The sequence below is a fragment of the Canis lupus genome, chromosome 13 (assembly GCF_048164855.1).
Source record: "Canis lupus baileyi chromosome 13, mCanLup2.hap1, whole genome shotgun sequence".
NCBI lineage: Eukaryota > Metazoa > Chordata > Mammalia > Carnivora > Canidae > Canis > Canis lupus.
The window spans coordinates 11,948,171-11,965,196 of record NC_132850.1 but is presented as its reverse complement, the minus strand read 5'-3'; the positions used below and the strand labels follow the sequence as shown (position 1 = coordinate 11,965,196).

The 17,026-nt window shown below is 55.2% G+C and overlaps 1 protein-coding gene across 1 annotated transcript; it reads right to left on the bottom strand.

Moving 5' to 3' along the window:
• Positions 1–11,312: 11,312 nt before the first annotated feature.
• On the bottom strand, positions 11,313–15,895 carry DMRTA2 (DMRT like family A2). The gene is made up of 4 exons (XM_072772182.1): positions 15,598–15,895; positions 14,860–15,113; positions 13,693–14,468; positions 11,313–12,473 (listed from the first exon to the last, which is right to left on the bottom strand). Exons 3-4 carry the CDS (start codon positions 14,246–14,248, stop codon positions 11,440–11,442), a joined length of 1,590 nt encoding a protein of 529 aa, XP_072628283.1. The 5' UTR covers positions 14,249–14,468; positions 14,860–15,113; positions 15,598–15,895; the 3' UTR covers positions 11,313–11,439.
• Between the last annotated feature and the right edge of the window lie 1,131 nt (positions 15,896–17,026).

The following is a 17,026-nucleotide window of genomic DNA, read 5'->3' as shown; positions in this document are numbered from 1 at the left end:
AATTATCAGAGTACAGATCTTTCAGCTGTTCAGTTAGGTTTATTCCTAGGCACCTTATAATTTTTAGTGCAATTGTAAATGGAATTATTTTTTTAAATTTCTCTTTCTGCTACTTCATTGTTTATGTATAGATATGCAACAGATTTCTGTAGATTGATTTTGTATCCTGTGATTTCTGGGGTATCAGTTCTAGCAGTTCATTGGTGGAGTCTTCCTGATTTTCTATATATAATATCATATCATCTACAAAGAGTGAGAGTTTTACTTCTTCCTTACTGAGCTGGATGCCCTTTATTTCTTTTTCTTGTCTGATTGCTGTGGCCAGGAATTCCAGTACTATGTTGAATAGAAGTGATGAGAGTGGACATCCTTGTTTTGTTTCTGACTTTAGGGGAAAGATTCTCAGTTTTTCCCCTCGAGGATGATGTTAGCGGTGGGTTTTTCATATGTGGCCTTTATTACATTGAGGTATGTTCCCTCTAAACCTACTTTTTAGAAAGATTGTATTTATTTATTTATTTATTTATTTATTTATTTATTTATTTGAGAGAGAGATTGCAGGGGACAGGTGGGGGGCAGAAATGGGAGGAGAGAGAGGCAGACTACCTGCTGAGAAGGGAACCCCACATGAGACTCAATCCCAGGACTTTGAGGTCAAGACCAGGGCCAAAGGCAGATGCTTAATGGACTAAGCCACCTAGGTACCTCAAACCTCCGTTTGGGTCTTTATCATGAATGGATGTTGTACTTTGTCCAATGTTTTTTCTGCATCCATTGAAATTATCATATGGTTCTTATCCTTTCTTTTATTGATTTGGTGTATGATGCTGACTGATTTGCAAAGCCTGAACCACCCTTGCAGCCTAGGAATAAATCCCACTTGACTGTGATAAATCAGTTTTTAATGCATTGTTGGATTCAGTTGGCTAAAATTTTGTTGAGGATTTTTGCATTTATGTTCATCAGAGATGTTGGCTAGTAGCTCTCTTTTTTCATGGTGTCTTTAACTGGTTTTGGTATCAGAGTAATGCTGTCCTCCTAAAATGAATTTGGAAGTTTTCCCTCCTTTTCGATTTTTTAAAATAATTTAAGAATAGGTATTAACTCTTCTTTAGATATTTGGTGGAATTTGCCTGTGAAGCTGTCTTCTCCTGGACTTTTGTTTGTTGAGAGTTTTTTTATTACTGATTCAATTTCTTTGCTGGTAGTTGGTCTGTTCAAATTTTGTATTTCTTCCTGTTTCATTTTGTAGGTTATATTTTTAGGATATTCTCCATTTCTTCAAGGTCATCCAATTTGTTGGCATATAGTTTTTCGTAACCTTCTCTGATAATGTATCTCTGGTGCTTGTTGTTATTTCTCCTCTCTCATTTGTAACTTTATTTATTTGGATCTTTCTCTTTTTTTCTTTAGGAATCTGGCTAAAGGTCTATCAATATTTTGATTTTTTTTCAGAGAAACAGCTTCTGGATTCATTGATCTATTTGGGTTTTTTGTTTGTTTCTATATCATTTATTTGTTTTAATCTTTATTATTTCCTTACTTATACTGGTTTTAGGCTTTGTTTTTCTTTTTCTAGCTCCTTTAGGTGTAAGGTTAGATGGTTTATTTGAGACTTTTCTTGCTTCTTTAGGTAGGCCTGTGTTGCTGTAAACTTCCCTGTTAGAACCACTTTTGATGGGACACCTGGGTGGCTCAGTGGTTGAGTGTCTGGCTTCGGCTCAAGACGTGATTCTGGGATCCAGGATCAAGTCCCATATCCGGCTTCCTGCATCGAGCCTGCTTCTCCCTCTGCCTACGTCTCTGCCTCTGTCTGTCTGTCTGTCTGTCTCTGTCTCTCATGAATAAATAAAATAAAATCTTTAAAATAAAAGGTGGTGGTGGTGGGGGGCGCCCGGGTGGCTCAGCAGTTTAGCACGGCTTTCAGCCCAGGGCCTGATCCTGGAGACCCGAGATCAAGTCCCATGTCAGGCTTCCTGCATGCAGCCTGCTTCTCCCTCTGCCTGTGTCTCTGCCTCTCTCTCTGTGTGTGCGTCTCTCTGTGTCTCTCATGAATAAATAAATAAAATATTTAAACAATTTTTAAAAATAAATAAAATAAAAAAGAACCACTTTTGCTGCATCCCAAAGGCTTTAAAAGTTGTGTTTCCATTTTCATTTGTTTCCATGTCTTTTTAATTTCTTCTTTTTTTTCTTGGTTGACCCAACTAGCATGCTATTTAACCTCCATGCATTTGGGGTCTTTCCAGATGTTTTCTTGTGGTTGACTTCTTTTTTTTTTTTTTAATTGTTTATTTATTTATTTATTTATTTATTTATTTATGATAGTCACACAGAGAGAGAGAGGCGGAGACACAGGCAGAGGGAGAAGCAAGCTCCATGCACCGGGAGCCCGACGTGGGATTCAATCCCGGGTCTCCAGGATTGCGCCCTGGGCCAAAGGCAGGCGCCAAACCGCTGCGCCACCCAGGGATCCCCCTGTGGTTGACTTCTTATTTCATAACACCAGAGTCAGGGGCAGCCCGGGTGGCTCAGTGGTTTAGCTCCGCCTTCAGCCCAGGGCCTGATCCTGGAGACCCAGGATCCAGTCCCACGTCAGGCTCCCTGTGTGGAGCCTGCTTCTCCCTCTGCCTATGTCTCTGCCTGTCGCTGTATCTTTCATGAATAAAAAAGTAAGATTTTTTTTAAAAGCAACATAGCACTGGAGTCAGAAAAGAGGCATGGGGATCCCTGGGTGGTGCAGCAGTTTAGCGCCTGCCTTTGGTCCAGGGTGCGATCCTGGAGACCTGGGATCAAATCCCACGTCGGGCTTCCTGCATGGTGCCTGCTTCTCCCTCTGCCTATGTCTCTGCCTCTCTCTCTCTTTCTGTGTGTGTGACTATCATGAATAAATAAATAAAATCTTAAAAAAAATACTATTAAAAAAAAAAAGAAAGAAAAGAGGCATGGCATGACTTTGATCTTTTTAAATTTGTGGAGGCCTATTTTATGTCCTAATATGTGATCTATATTGGAGAATGTTCCATGCACACTTGAAAAAAAAATGTGTATTCTGATGTATTTGGATGGGATGTTCTGAATGCATCTGTTAAATCTCTCTGGTCCAGTGTGTTATTCAAAGCCATTGTTTCCTTGTTGATATTCTGTTTAGATGATCTGTCCATTGATATAAGTGGGGTGTTTAAGTCCCCTACTATTTTTTGTATTACTATTGATTAGCTCCTTTATGTTTGTTATTAACAGTTTTATATCTTTGGGGCTCCCGTGGTGGGTGCATAAATATTTATAATTGTTATATCTTTTTGTTGGATTGTCCTTTTTATTATTATATAGTGTCCTCATTTGTCTCTTGTTACAGTGTTTGTTTTAAAGGCAATTTTGTCTAAGAATTGCTACTCTAGCTTTCTTTTGACACCATTTGCATGATAAATGTTTCTCCATTCCTCTCACTTTCAGTGGCAGGTATTTGTAGGTCTAAATTAGTCTCTTGTAGGCAGCATATAGATGGGTCCTGTTATTTTATCCATTCTGTCATCCTATGTCTTTTGGAGTATTTAGTCCATTTACACACAAAGCAATTATTGGTAGATAGGTATTTACTGTCGTTTTATTATTTGTTTTGTGGTTGTTTCAGATGATTTTCCCTGATCCCTTCTTGTCTTTCTTTCATGGTTTGTTGGTTTTCTTTAGTGGTTTTGATTCGTGGTTACCATTAGGTTTATATATATAGAACACCATCTGCATATAGCAGTCTAGATTAAGTTGATGGACATTTAAGTTTAAACTATTCTTTATTCCTCTCCTCCTCATGTTTTTGGTATATGATGTCATATTTTACATCTTTTATATTGTGAGTTCCTTGACTGATTTTTTTTTTACAGAAATATTCATTGTTACTGCTTTTTTGTTTCCTACCTTCATACTATCATTTTTGGTCTTTCTTTTCCACCCAAAGGGTCCCCTTTAATATTTCTTGCAGGATTGGTTTAGTGGTCATTGAGTCCTTTAGTTTTAGTTTGTCTGGGAAACTCTTTATCTCTCCTTCTATTCTGAATGATAACCTTGCTGGATAGAGTATCCTTAGCTGCAGGTTCTTCCCATTCACCATTCCTTTCTGGCTTAGAAAGTTTCTGCTGGAAAACCCACTGAGAGCCTTATGGGATTTCCTTTGTATGTAACTGTTTTCCTTGTTTATCTTGGCGCTTTTAATATTTTTTCTTTATAACTATATTTTGGGTTTTTCTTTTTAGATTTTACTTATTTATTCATGAGAGATACACAGAGAGAGGCAGAAACATAGCCAGAGGGAGAAGCAGGCTCCTTGCAGGGAGCCTGACATAGGACTTGATCTCAGGACCAGGATCACGCCCTGAGCTGAAGGCAGACGCTCAACTGCTGAGCCACCCAGGTGTCCCTATATTTTGGGTTTTAGTTACAATATGTCCTGGTGGTTCTCCGTGCCTCCTGGATCTAGATATCTGCTTCTTTCTACAGATTAGGGAATTTTTCAGCCATTATTTCATTTCTTCAAATAAATACTCTGGCCCTTTTTCTCTCTTCTTCATCTTCTGGGACTCCTCAACACAAATCTTGTTATGTTTGATGGAGTCACTGAATTTCCTAAATCTATTCTCACTTTGTATAATTTTTTCTCTCTTTCATTCAGCTTGATTAGTTTCCATTGCTCTGTCTCCTAGGTCATTAATTCTTTCCTCTGCTTTTCTAGGCTGCTGTTCATTCCACTAAGCATGTTTCTCATTTCATTTATTAAGCCTTTTACCTCTGCTATGTTGTCCCTTATCTCTATGTTAATGGTCTCACTGATGTTCTCCACTCTTTTCTCAAGTCCAGTGAGTATCCTTATGATCACTGCTTTAAATTCTCCATCAGGCGGGTGCTTGGCTGGCTCAGACAATAGATCATGTGGCTCCTGAATTCAGGGTTGTAAGTTCAAGCCCCACATTGAGTGTAGAGATTATTTAAAATAAAATCTTTGGGGTGCCAGGGTGGCTCAGTCAGTTGAGCAGCCAACTCTCAGTTTTGGTTCAAGTCATGATCTTGGGGTCCTGGGATTTAGCCCCAAGTCAGGCTCTGTGCTCAGTGGGGAGTCTACTTCAGGATTCTCTCTCTCCCTCTGCCCACCCCAAACTCTCTCTTGCTCTCTCAAATAAATAAATAAATAAATAAATAAATAAATAAATAAATATTTTTAAAAAAATAAATAAAATAAAATATTAGGGCCTCTGGGTGGCTCATTCAGTTAAGTAGTCCAACTTGATCTCAGCTCAGGTCTTGATATCAGGGTCATGAGTTCAAGTCACATACTGAGTGTGGGGCCTACTTAAAATAAATTTTAAGTTTTAAGAATAAAAAAAATTAAAATAGGGATCTCTGGGTGGCTCAGCAGTTTAGTGCTTGCCTTTGGCCCAGGGCATGATCCTGGAGTCGCGAGATCGAGTCCCACATCAAGGTCCCTTCCTGGAGCCTGCTTCTCCCTTTGCCTGTGTCTCTGCCTCTCTCTGTGTGTGTCTCTCATGAATAAATAAAATCTTGAAAAAATTTAAAATAAAATCTTAAAAACATAAAAATAAAAAAAAATAAATTCTCCATTCAGATATGTTACTTAATTCTGTTTTGCTTAGATCTCCAGCTGTGGCCTTGTCCTATTCTTTCATTTGAGACAGATTCCTCTGTCTTCTCATTTTGTCTAAGTCTCTGTGCTTGCATTAGGAAAAGTCAGCTATGTCTCCTGTTCCTTTTTTCTTTTAAAACATTTTATTTATTTATTCATAGAGACACAGAGAGAGAGAGATGCAGAGACACAGGCAGAGGGAGAAGCAGGCTCCATGCAGGGAGCCTGATGTGGGACTCGATCCCAGATCTCCGGGATCACAGCCTGGACTGAAGGTGGCGCCAAACCCACTGAGTCACCAGGGCTGCCCTATGTCTCCTGTTCCTGAGGTTAACAGCCTTCTCAAGAAGAGGTCTTGTAGTGCCCTGTAGCATGTCCTCTGTTCCACAGGTTCTCCAATGTGTGCTGCATGCACTCTGCTGTTGTGTCCTGGCCACTTTTTTCTTCAGGCCAGGGGTCTGTTGCAGTTCTCTTTGACTGTTGTACACAGTGTTTGGTCCTTGGCCTGTGTGTGGCACATTATCACTAGGTGTGCTCTTGTCTGCTTGTGAAATACTACCTGTTGCCACTGCCACCAGAACCAAGGCCTCACAAAACTTCCAGGTCAGGAGATGTGGTGTTGGCAGGGTTTGGGCCAGTCTTCTGCTTCAGGGGGCCCTGCCATACTGGGCCAAGGCAAGTAAAACTGGGAAAGGTGGTTCTTCTGAAGCATGGGGTGCAGGGCTTGGTGTAAGCAAGTTAGGTAGCGAGTGTTGGTGCTGCTTTGTTAATGCTGAGGGGCAGGGAAGGGAAATGGTGCCAGCTAGTTCCTTTGTTCCCAGAGGGGTCTTTTCATGACAGCTGCCTCTTGGGGCCATGCTCTGAGATGAGCAACTAACCTCTCCACTGTGTATTCCAGGCACTCTTGAAATCACTGTTTCCAAGCTGTATGTCCACAGGCTGTTTGTTCTGCCTTTTCTTCAAGAGCAAGAACGGCCTCCAGGCTCTCCTAGAGCCAAGCACACTGACCTTTAAAACTTGAGGCTTTAAGCCCTGCTGGTTGCAAGAACTCATGAAATTCAGGCCCTCTTGCTTTCCAAGCCAACTGCTATGGGGATTTGTTTTCCCCTTGTACTCCTCTGTGTGCTAGTTTGGCTTTTGCCTTTCTCTGTGACCATGGCTCCCTCCCCGGGGCAGCAGCCACTCTCCCTGTGTCTCCCAAGCTGCATCTCTACACTTCCTACCTTCCTTGATGTGGCCTCTTGTATTTGTGGGAAGAGGTAAGCCTAGGGTCCTCCTACCCCACCACCATCTTACTCTCCAAGTGAAGAGTCTTGAACTTTAAGTTTCATTGTTGTCACTGGGCCTTGGGACAAGTGAGGATGGTCCTCAAAATAGAAGAAAAAGGTAAGGCTTTCCAAGCAGGACTTACATGGGCAAAGATGCAGGAAAGTGCATGGTCTGTTAGGTGACTCTGAGGAGCTCAGAGGGCATGGTGAGGTGGGGATGGACAAGCGGGGAAAGGGCAGAAAGCCACTGAAGCTAAAGCCTTAGGAAGTAGAGAGCAGAGGAAGTTTGAAAGGGACGTGCACGGTGGGGACCCCTGAGGTTTAAGCTTCATTGGTGACACAGTAAAGCCAGAGACAGGCTGCCCAGGGTCCTGCTTCAGGACAATGACCTTCACAGGGGGCAAAATGTTAAGGGAATGATTTTCAGAGACCAGGCTTCCTGGAATGAACTGGAAAGGTGAGATGTAGAACTTCAATAATCTGGGGTCTCAACAACCCCCTACTCCCAGGCCTGTGGCCTCCACTAAAGAAGTCCTTTGTCCAGTGTGAGGAAAGGGTTGGGCCACTTCATACCTCTCAAGGCCCTGCTGCCACCCACATGCTGATTCTTTCTACCCTTTGGTGTCCACACCTAGAAGCCCCATAAGTTTCTCAAATTCTGTATGTTGAACACTGACATTCTTTCCTCACCTTCCAATCTTGTCTTTGCTCCAGGGGCCCATAACTCTGTTACCCACAAAGGGTCAAGAAGCCCAGATACCTGGTGATTATCCACAAGCCCTCCTCTTGGTTTCCTCCCCCCAGGATTCACTGGATCAAGGGTGGAGGGTCTGGCTCCCAAGAGTTCTTGAAGTCAGCCCTTTCTGTCCCTGTCCCTGTTCCCACTGCTCATTTTTTGGTGCTACCATCTTCATGACTCCTCCTTAAATGGGTTTGGCATCCCCTTAATAATGTATCCTGTCCAAATGCAGGTCTCAGCAGCACGCTGTCCTGGCCCCCAGTCCTCTCACTCTGAAACCCAGGCCCCTTACCGCGGAGCGTGAGGTTCCCCTGGATCTGATCTCTGACTTCTGTCCAACATCACAACCTGTCCCCACCTCCTCCTTCTCCACCTGCTCTTCCGCCACCAACTTCTTGCCATAGATCACAATGCTGCCCTCACCGGTGTCCTCAGGACTCAGCTGCCACCTCCCCTCCTCTGGGAAGCATTTCCAGGACCCACTCTCTCCCATCTGCTGATCCTTCTGTGGCCTGTTGCTCAGGGCAGGGCACCCGCTATAACTTGAGAGATGTTAGAGGATTTATGAGGGGAATTTGCTCCAGTCACTAGAGCCCTCTGACCTGGTTACTCCTCTGTGACAGGGGACCATACCCACACCAGTGTCTGAGCATTACAGTGAATCAGGCACTGAGCTAAAAGCACTGTATGCATCTCTCTGTCAGTCCTCACAGCAGCTGAGGCGAGGTGCCCTAACTCCCCTGTCCCTGGGCGGCCTCCTGGCCTGTTTAGCTGCTTCCCTCCACCTGCCCATACACACGCACTGTGAAGTTTGCAGGTGGAGAGCCGGTGCCTGTGTCCCATCTCATGTCTCCCAGGCCCCTAGAAGTGGGTTTGGCACACACTAAGTACTTAGTAAACACTTGCTGACTGAAGTAATAATCTGTGAATGAATAAAGCACCAGAACAGAGCCGGGATCCCAGCTCTGGTTTCTTTTTCCCCCACTGAGCAGGAGCCTGTGCGGAATGTGCTGTGTACGGAGCCTGGTACACAGTAGGTACTCAGAAGTGTGTAGCTGCTGCTGTTGCTACGGAGGAGGAGGAGGAGGAGGAGGAGGAGGAGGAGGAGGAGGAGGAGGAGGAGGCAGAAAGGAAGTTTTAATGACTACAATAGTCCCAGCTCCCCACCGTCACCCAGGCCCAGGTCCTCCCAGTATCCAGGCCGGGGCAGCTCCCCGGACTTGGCGGAAGGTTGGAGAGAACGTGGGCCCTGGCGACGAGGAGGAAACCCCCACCCACCGAGGAGGGGCGCTGCCGCGCGGCCTCGCACACCTGGAATCCCAGGGCTGCTCCGCCACGGAGGCGCCCACAGGCCAGACCCGCTCTCACCACGGCCGCCTAACAACTGGCCTGAGCGTCCTGGGTTCGGATTCTGACTCCTCCGAACCCGAATACCAACCCTGGGTCGTCGCTGTCGGTCTCAGCCTCAGTCTCCCTGACGGCGCAGTGGGCGCTGCGGTCGGGCCTGTGCGGTGCCGGGCTTCAGCAGGCGTCAGGGGTGGGGCCGGCAGCCCTGGGGTTCCAAGGCGGGTCTGGGCCGCGGGGGGCACAGGGCGGGGGCAGCGGGACTCCCCAGTCCTTGTGCGCTCAAGCCAAGCTGGGGCAACAGCTTCCCCTCTGAGCCGCAGGGCGCACGGAGGGGGTGCTGCGGGGCCCCCACCCAGCCGGGGCAGGAGCAGGCAGTCCACCAGGACAGTGCAGAGGAAAGGGGGTCTGGGATCCCCGGAGGGTTGGACAAGTCCACAGACCACTCCGGACCTCAGTCTCCTCCTTTGTAAAATGGACCGAATGACGAGCGAGTCCCTGGATATTCCGGGTTTGCGCTGAGGGTGAAGTACTCCTCTTGAACTCTAGGAAGCTCGGGTGTCGGGTGGGGGCTGCGCCCTCAGGCCCACCCCTGGGGCCCACGTCAGCACCTGCAGGAGACCTGGAGCTCCGGGGGACTGCGTGAGGGTCCCTCCTGCAACCGGGAGCCCAGCGTGGGCTCGGGTCCCCTCGGACGGGGACGGGCGGAGGCCAGGACCGCGCGGCTGGAAGCTGGGCGAGCGGGGCCGCGGGGGCGCGGCGGGCAGCGTGGGAAGGGCGAGAAAGCCCAGCTTCCAGAAGCTCCAGCGCTTCTCTAGCCTTCCTCTTTTTTTTCCTACAAACTCTTCCCTCTTCGTTCTCCACTCTCCCCTTTTCCTTTCTACCTTCTTTCCCTCTCGCGCCCCTTCTCTGTTGCCCCCCATTTTCTTCTCTCGCTGCTTCTCCCCCACCTCCGGCTCATCGTCACCCTCGCACTTTATAACCAAACAGCCAAACCCCTTTCCAATTAAAGTGGAATTAGGCAACTCAATCAAATTAGTTCCCTATTAAAGCCCTTCTTTATTAAACCGTTTTCTTGTCCTGCTATTAAGTTTCACCGCCTGGCGGAACCCGAGCCGCCCCGAAGTTTACTTTGGGAAGTCGCCGGCCGACGAGGGGAGGGAGCGCCGCGTCTCCTGGAGAGGGGGGCTGGGGGGGGCCGGAGGGGGGGTCGGCGGGAGCCTTGACGGCGCCCCGCGGTGGGGGGGGACCGGCTGCAGATCACCTGCCTCGGGCGAGCGCGGCGCCCCTCCGCCCCAGGCCGCCAGCCCCCGTCGGGCCGCCTCGGGCCCCAGCTCGGGGCAGGGGAGCGCGGCGCGCCCCCGGGCTGCGTCCAAATCTGCGGCCCGCGGAGAAGGGGCCCGGGCGCTCGGGGTCGGGGCCGCCCGCGCCGCGGAGCCTGGATCCTGGTCGCGCGGGGGCGGGGGCGGGGGGCGCGGGGCCCCGGCTCCGGAACCCAAGCGCGCCCGACGGGACAGCGACGCCTCTGCAAGCCGGCCGCCCGAGGAGCGGGACGGGATTCGGGGCTGTTGTCTTAGAAAATAACATTTATTTCTAGCTCCTGTCTATGCGAAGGGAAACACGAAGCAGCCGCTCCGCGCGGCCGGCCCTGGGCCCGGCGGCTGCGGCCTCCGGCTCTGCTCCACCGCCGGGCGCGCGGCCGCAGGCGAGAGCGCGGGGGCAGGATTGTCCCGAGTTCACAATATATTTAATCTATAAAACCTGATAAGTACAATGCGCGCATAGTCTACTGTTTTCCATTTTGTCCTTTTTTTTGCTTGTTTTTTCAATATTTTTCACGTTAATACCGAGATCACCTACAGATTACAATTAATAACTTAGAATTCCATTTTATAACATTATACACTGGCTTGTATATATATATGTATAGATTATATATAGATTTATACATATATAAAAAGTCACACTGCACCAAGGAAACCCATGCTTATTGGCATAAGCAACAAAGAGAGCGACAAATACCGCAACGAGGAAAGTGCACCTTAGAACTTGTTTCCTTTTTTTTTTTTACATTTGATATCGATATATAATGTGTCCCAAAGACTCGACTCAGTGCCAAGAGATTTATACATCCTAAATTTATATTTGTTAGAGCGAATATTTTTTTAAAAAAAATTTAATAAGGAGAGGGAGACAGAGGACAGACTGCGGAGCATCCTGCGCGGCGGGGAGCGGAGGGGGCGCGGGCGGGCGGGCGGCGCGGCCCCTGCGGCCTCCCTGGCCGCCTCCCCGGGCTGCAGGCGCCTGGCGGGGCGGCGGGTGACCCCGGGCCGCGCCCCTCTGACTTCGCCCGCCGGCCCCCTTCCGCTCAGCCCTCCACCCACCTTCCGAAGCGAGACCCGAGACCGACAGCCGCCCTTGGGCAGAGGCCGCAGGGCGCCCGGGGGGGGGGGCGCCTACTGCTTCTCGGGGGCGCCGTTGACCATCGGGCCGTACAGGCCGCCGCCGTAGCTGGGCTCCTTGTGCACCGCCGCGGCGGCCGAGCGGTCGCGCATGAGGTCGCTGAAGGCGTAGTCCACGGGCGGCCGGAAGCCGAGCGTGGGCACCAGGCCGGCGGTGGAGTAGGGCGCCATGAAGGCCAGGCCGCGGCTGTGCGCCGCCGCCGCCGAGTAGGCCAGGCGCAGGGGGCTGAGGCCGAGCGGCGCGCCCAGCGGGTAGGCGCCCGCGTCGGCGCCGAAGTGGCTGGCGTTGGGCTGCAGCGGCGAGAAGGCCGAGCGGCTGCTCAGCGAGCCCAGCGCCCCCGGCGCCACGGCCCCGGCCAGCAGAGGTCTGTGGTGCGGCGGGGCGGCGGGCGCGGCCTGCAGGGGCGCGGGCAGCCCGGGGCCCCCGGCGGCGGCGTCCACGCGGCCCGGCCACGCGTCGTCCGCTGCCACCGCGGCCTTGTCCGGGGGCGCGGCGGGGCCGAGGCCGGCCGCCACGCCCCCGCGGTGGTGGTTCAGCACCTGCTCGATGGCCTGCACCACGTCGCCGCCGCAGCCCTGCAGCACCAGCTCCAGGACGCCCCGCCGGTGGCCCGGGAAGACGCGCGTCAAGATGTCCAGCGGCGTCCGCTGCCGGGGACCCGGGCCCGCGGGCAGCCCGGGGGCGGGGGCCGCCTCGGCCTCCTCCTTGTCGGCCTCGGAGCCGGACTCGGAGCCCAGAGGGCTGGCGGAGCCCGGGCTGTCCTCCTCGCCACCGCCTGCCGGGCCTGCGCTGCCCGGGCAGCTCCCCGCTGCCTCCTTGGAGGCCCGGGCCAGGGGCGACCCCGAGAAGGACTCGCCGTCTCCGTTCTCCGAGCCTGAGCCCGGCCGCACCTCCGGGGAGGACGTCCCAGGGCCCGAGTCCGCGCCGTCGGGCGACAGGGGCTTCCCCGCTGGCGGCTGCGGGCTGCCGGGGCGGCCGGTCGGAAGCAGCGTCTTGGGGAACAGCTCAAACTTCTGTAACTTGGCTTCTAGGAGGGGAGACAAGGGGATGTGAGGAGCGATTGCAGTGGGGAGGTGACGGCGCCCCCAGCACATCAGCCCCGTGGACCCCAGTTCCCTCTCCGAACCCGATGACCCTCATTCACTGGGCTCCAGCTCCTCCCCCCCTTTTTTTTCTCCAGCAACTCTCTGAGCGGCTACACGGGGTCTCACTTCCGCTACCCCGCAGGGCACACTCTCTCAGAGCCCCAACCACCTGTGCCCTGTAAATTCAATGTCCAGGTCCCCTCTTGCACATCTGTACCCCCAACACCCCCAGCCTTATTCCCCCTTCCTAGTGGCTGCCCTGACCTGGACAAGTGGCCTGGCCCAGAGTTCAAGCAGGAGACAATACAACTTCCACCTCAGCCACCTACTGCACAGAGGACCCCACTCTGCACCGGCATTCCCAAGAGCGAACCCCGCCCTCGGCGCCCTCGGGCCCTGGGCCGCGGAGCTGGTTAGGGAGGGCGCCTTCGGTATCTAAGCGCTCCCAAGCCTTTCTGCCGGCAGAAATAGAGCCCTTATTTCTAAGCCACCCTTTGCGAAATTAAAACCTAAGTTCTTCACTCCCAAGATGAGGGCTGAGAGGGCCCCCAATGGCCCCAGCCTTAATTTCCCCCCTCCCTAGAAAAACTCGGCAGTTTCTTGAAGGTGGCGCCAGGCAGGGAGTAGGGGTTTCGAAGAGTGGGGGGATGGAGGGACGCGAGAGAGCTCCTGGTCTTGAGAAACCCGGGACGAGCGGGGAAAGCTGGACCGAAGGAGCGGGCGCCGCAGGCGGTTGCCCGGGGAGCAGGAGCAACTTGGGAGAAGGAAGAGGTGCCCTGATCCCTAGAGAAAGGGGTGCGGGCCGGGGGCACTGGGAGAGGGCCGGCCTCTCAAGAGGGCTGGGAAGGAGCCCGGGAGGCGGCCGGCGGCAAGGAGCAGAACCGGGGGGAAGGTCTCCGCGCGGGGAGACAGCGCAGTGCGCAGGCGGGGCCCTCGCGGTTACATCGGGGCCCGCGGGGACAGGGGAGAGCGGGGCTAATTCTTCAGAAAGGGGAGAAAGAGTTTGTGTGTTTGCGCCCCGAACCGGGGCCTGGGTGCGCGGCGAGCTCTCCGCGGTCGGGCGCGCGGAAAGGGGCCTCGGGTCCGAGGACCAGGACGCGCCCCGGCCCCCCCGACCCCCGACCCCCCCCCCCCCCCCCGCCAGGCCGGGCCTCCGCTCACCTGAGCTCCCCGCGCCCGCCGCGCCGCCTCCGGTCCCCGCGGGCGCCGCGGCCCCGGGCCCCCCGCCGTCGGCGGCGCACACGGAGCCGAAGACCTCGTAGGCGGGCCGCGGCGGGATGATGCCGTTGGCGGCGGCGAGCGCCAGGCCCTCGGCCGTGCCGTAGAGCAGCTGCAGCTCGCGCGCCTCGTTCTCCTCCTGCGCCTGCTGCCTGCGCAGCGCCACCTGCGCCGCCATGACGCGCTGGCGCTCGGCGATGAGCGTGCACTTGGCGCACAGGCAGTCCTTCCAGCGGCAGTAGCGCTTGTGGCCCTTGAGCGCCGACACCACGCCGTGGTTGCGGCAGCGCGCGCACTTGGGCGTCCGCGGGTACTTCTCGGCCGCGCGCAGCAGCAGCGGCGGCGCCCGGAGCAGGCCGCCCGCCACGCTCACCGGGAGCGACGCGGCCGCCGCCGCCGCCGCCGCCACCGACGCCACCGACGCCACGGGCGGCCCCGGCGCTGTCGCCGCCGCCGAGCCTGCGCCCGGCACGCTCGGCAGCTCGGAGCGCAGCTCCATGGCGGGGCCTGGCGTGCACGGCGCTGGGAAGGAGCGGAGGCCTGCGGCGAGCGGCGCCCGGGGCCACGCGGCTCGGCCAGGGAGGCGGGCGCGGGCCAGTGGGCGCCGAGCGGCTGGAAGCAGGTTCCTCCGGATCCCCCACCCGGTTCCCACCAGAGCGCTTCTTCTTAGGTCTGATTTACGCGCTGAGTCTAAGATTTCGTTTGGATCAGCGGTTCCGCTAGAAAAAAAATAAATAAAAAGACATATAAAGTTTGAGAAGTCACTGGTTCAGGTGGATATAACGAGGGTTTGAAAAGGAAAATATTGTCCCCCAAAGTTTAGCTTAATTGGGGTGAGACGGGTGGAGAGAAATGCTTGTCTGATGGGACTCGCATTAGAAGGAAAATTTGACCCAACAGAGTGACACCAAGGGCAAAACAGGAAAAATTCGAGGCGAAGTGACGTTTTGTGGAAAGGCTAGGAGGAGAGACCTATCAAAGCGCGCAAGGCACAGAGTTCGGGGGCTGGGTCTGAAGTTTTTACTTTGGGGGGGGGAGCAGGAGAGTCAGACAAATCAGGAACAGAAAGAACAGCTCTAGGAGACAGTGAAGGCCGATAGCAAAACAAACACCTCAGGAGCAAAGTCAGGCCGCGGGGCCCCAGGGACCCGTGGAAATGCGGGGGCTACACGCGTCACGGTGCGGGCCTCCGGGGAGTTGGACAGAAGAGGAATGTGCAGAGGAGGTCGAGCAGGCCTGGGGAGGGCAGGGAAAACTAGGCCGAAGCCGCGGGGTCGGGGCGAGCCTGCGGCCGGGGCAACCCAGAGAAAACAGCTGATGCGGATGTCTGGGTCTCGGGGTCCACGTGGGGGGGAGAGAAGTGCCTGGGAAAGAAAAAAACATAAACCCCGCAGGCAAAGGTGGGGGACGGGGTTGGAGTAAAGGCCGCGGCCCGACTTCAGCCCTGGGGCGCCGGGGCGGTCGGAAGGAGGGCGCCTTGGGAAGAGGCAGGTATTACTAGGAGGGAGGCGGTCGGCTTTGGCTTCCCTTCCGGGTTTAGGGGCAGCCTCGGCAGACACGCCCTCCCCAACCTGGGGTCTCCGCGGACCCTACTTGCTGCGGAATCTGGCGTTCTGGTCGCGGGCTGGCCCAGGAGACCTCCACGAGGCCGGCGCGTCGCCCCGCGCTGGCTGCGGAGCCCCACCTGCGCCGCGGCCCAGCAGGCCCAGCCCGAGCCGCGCCCGCCGCCCCGGGGCCTGTCCCCGCGCCCCGCGCCCCGCGCCCCGCGCCCCGTCCCTGGCTCAGCTGCCTCTGCGCCCAGGCCCCCGGGGCCGCGAAGCCCCTCGGCCGCCCCCCGCGCTCCGCTACCTGCTGGCGCGGGTCCTCCTCGCCGGCGCTGCGCACGCCTCCCGCTGCCCCGGCTGCCCGGGTCCCTGCCGGCCACGTCACCCTCCTGCGGCCACCATGCCCGCACTTCCGACCCCTCGGGACGCCGCGCAGCCCGGCCCTCCGTCGGAAACCCGAGCCGGCCCGGCTGGGGACGGGTGGCTGCCGCCCGCGACCCGGCCTCGCCGCGCGGCGTCCCCTCGCGGAGCGCGCAGCACGCTGCGCACAGCCGCGCCCCGGCCGCCGGCGCTGCCCGACTCTCAGGGAGCCGCGCGCCCGCTCTATTGTTGCTCCTCAGGGCTCCATTAGACAGACGGGGACAACAATGTGGCGCCTGCCATTGGCCAGGGGACGCAGGCGGCGCTCTGATTGGCCGCGCCCGCGCCCGGGGAGCCCCGCGTTCTGCAGCGGCCGAAAGATTCGAAACTCCAAAAGCTGCGCCGAGCGCCGGGGCGGGGCGGGGGGGCGCCGGGAGGAGCGCGGCAAATAGCGAGCGAGCGGTTCCGAGCGCCGGCAGCGTGCGGCCTGCGCCCAATTGCGGCGGCCGGCGCGCGTGTCCCGGGCCGCGCGTGCCCCGCTCCTGGGCCGCGCTGGGCTGCGCCGCCCTCCGGGGCCGGGGCGCTGGCAGGCCGAGTGTCCCCAGGGGCCCTGGTGGCCGGGGGCGGGATAGGGGCAGGTGACAATTCAATTAGGGCGACGGGGGGGGGGGGGAAGGGGGCTGGGGGGGGAAGGAGGGCAGATGGCATAAATGCCAAGAGGCCGGTTCCTTCCTCCTCCCGGCGGCTCGGGTGCGCTCCCACGTCCGGCGCGCCTGGGGCGGTGGGGGCCGTGCTCCCTCCCGGTTGCTTCCTCCTGCCTCCTTTCAAATACGGGCCCTTCACTTAAAAATGTCCGATAGGCTAGGGCACCAGGAAGGGTAAGTGTGTGCCTTGCGAGGATTCTTGCTCTTAAAGAGGGGCCGTGGGAGCGCGGAGGGGCGCTTCCCGGCGGCCCTGGCTCCCCGCGCCCGCATCTTCCCTCCCCGCCCCTAACCCCGTCCCTCGGCCCCTCTTGCTCCGTCCTCGCCTCCGCAGCACCTCGATTTCTCGTAGGCCGGGGGGGGGGGGGGGGTGGGGGGGTGGGGAGGATTCTTTCTGTCGGTGTTATTCCGAATTAACGAAAAGTTTAGTTCTCGTTTTTAAACGAAAGTAAAGCGTGGCCTCTCTGTCTCCCCAGATCCTCTTGAACGCAGGATGCGCGTCCGTCTGTCCGTCCTTCCGGGCCTGAGACGAGGTCGCCACGGACCCCCAGGACTAGTTGTAACTTTCGCCTTCCTCTCCCGCACTGACGTCACGGCCCCAGGAACAGTCCGACCTGCAGAGGAGGTAACAGGTTCTGCATTTCGTTGCCCTTTCGAAAGGCAACATCTGGA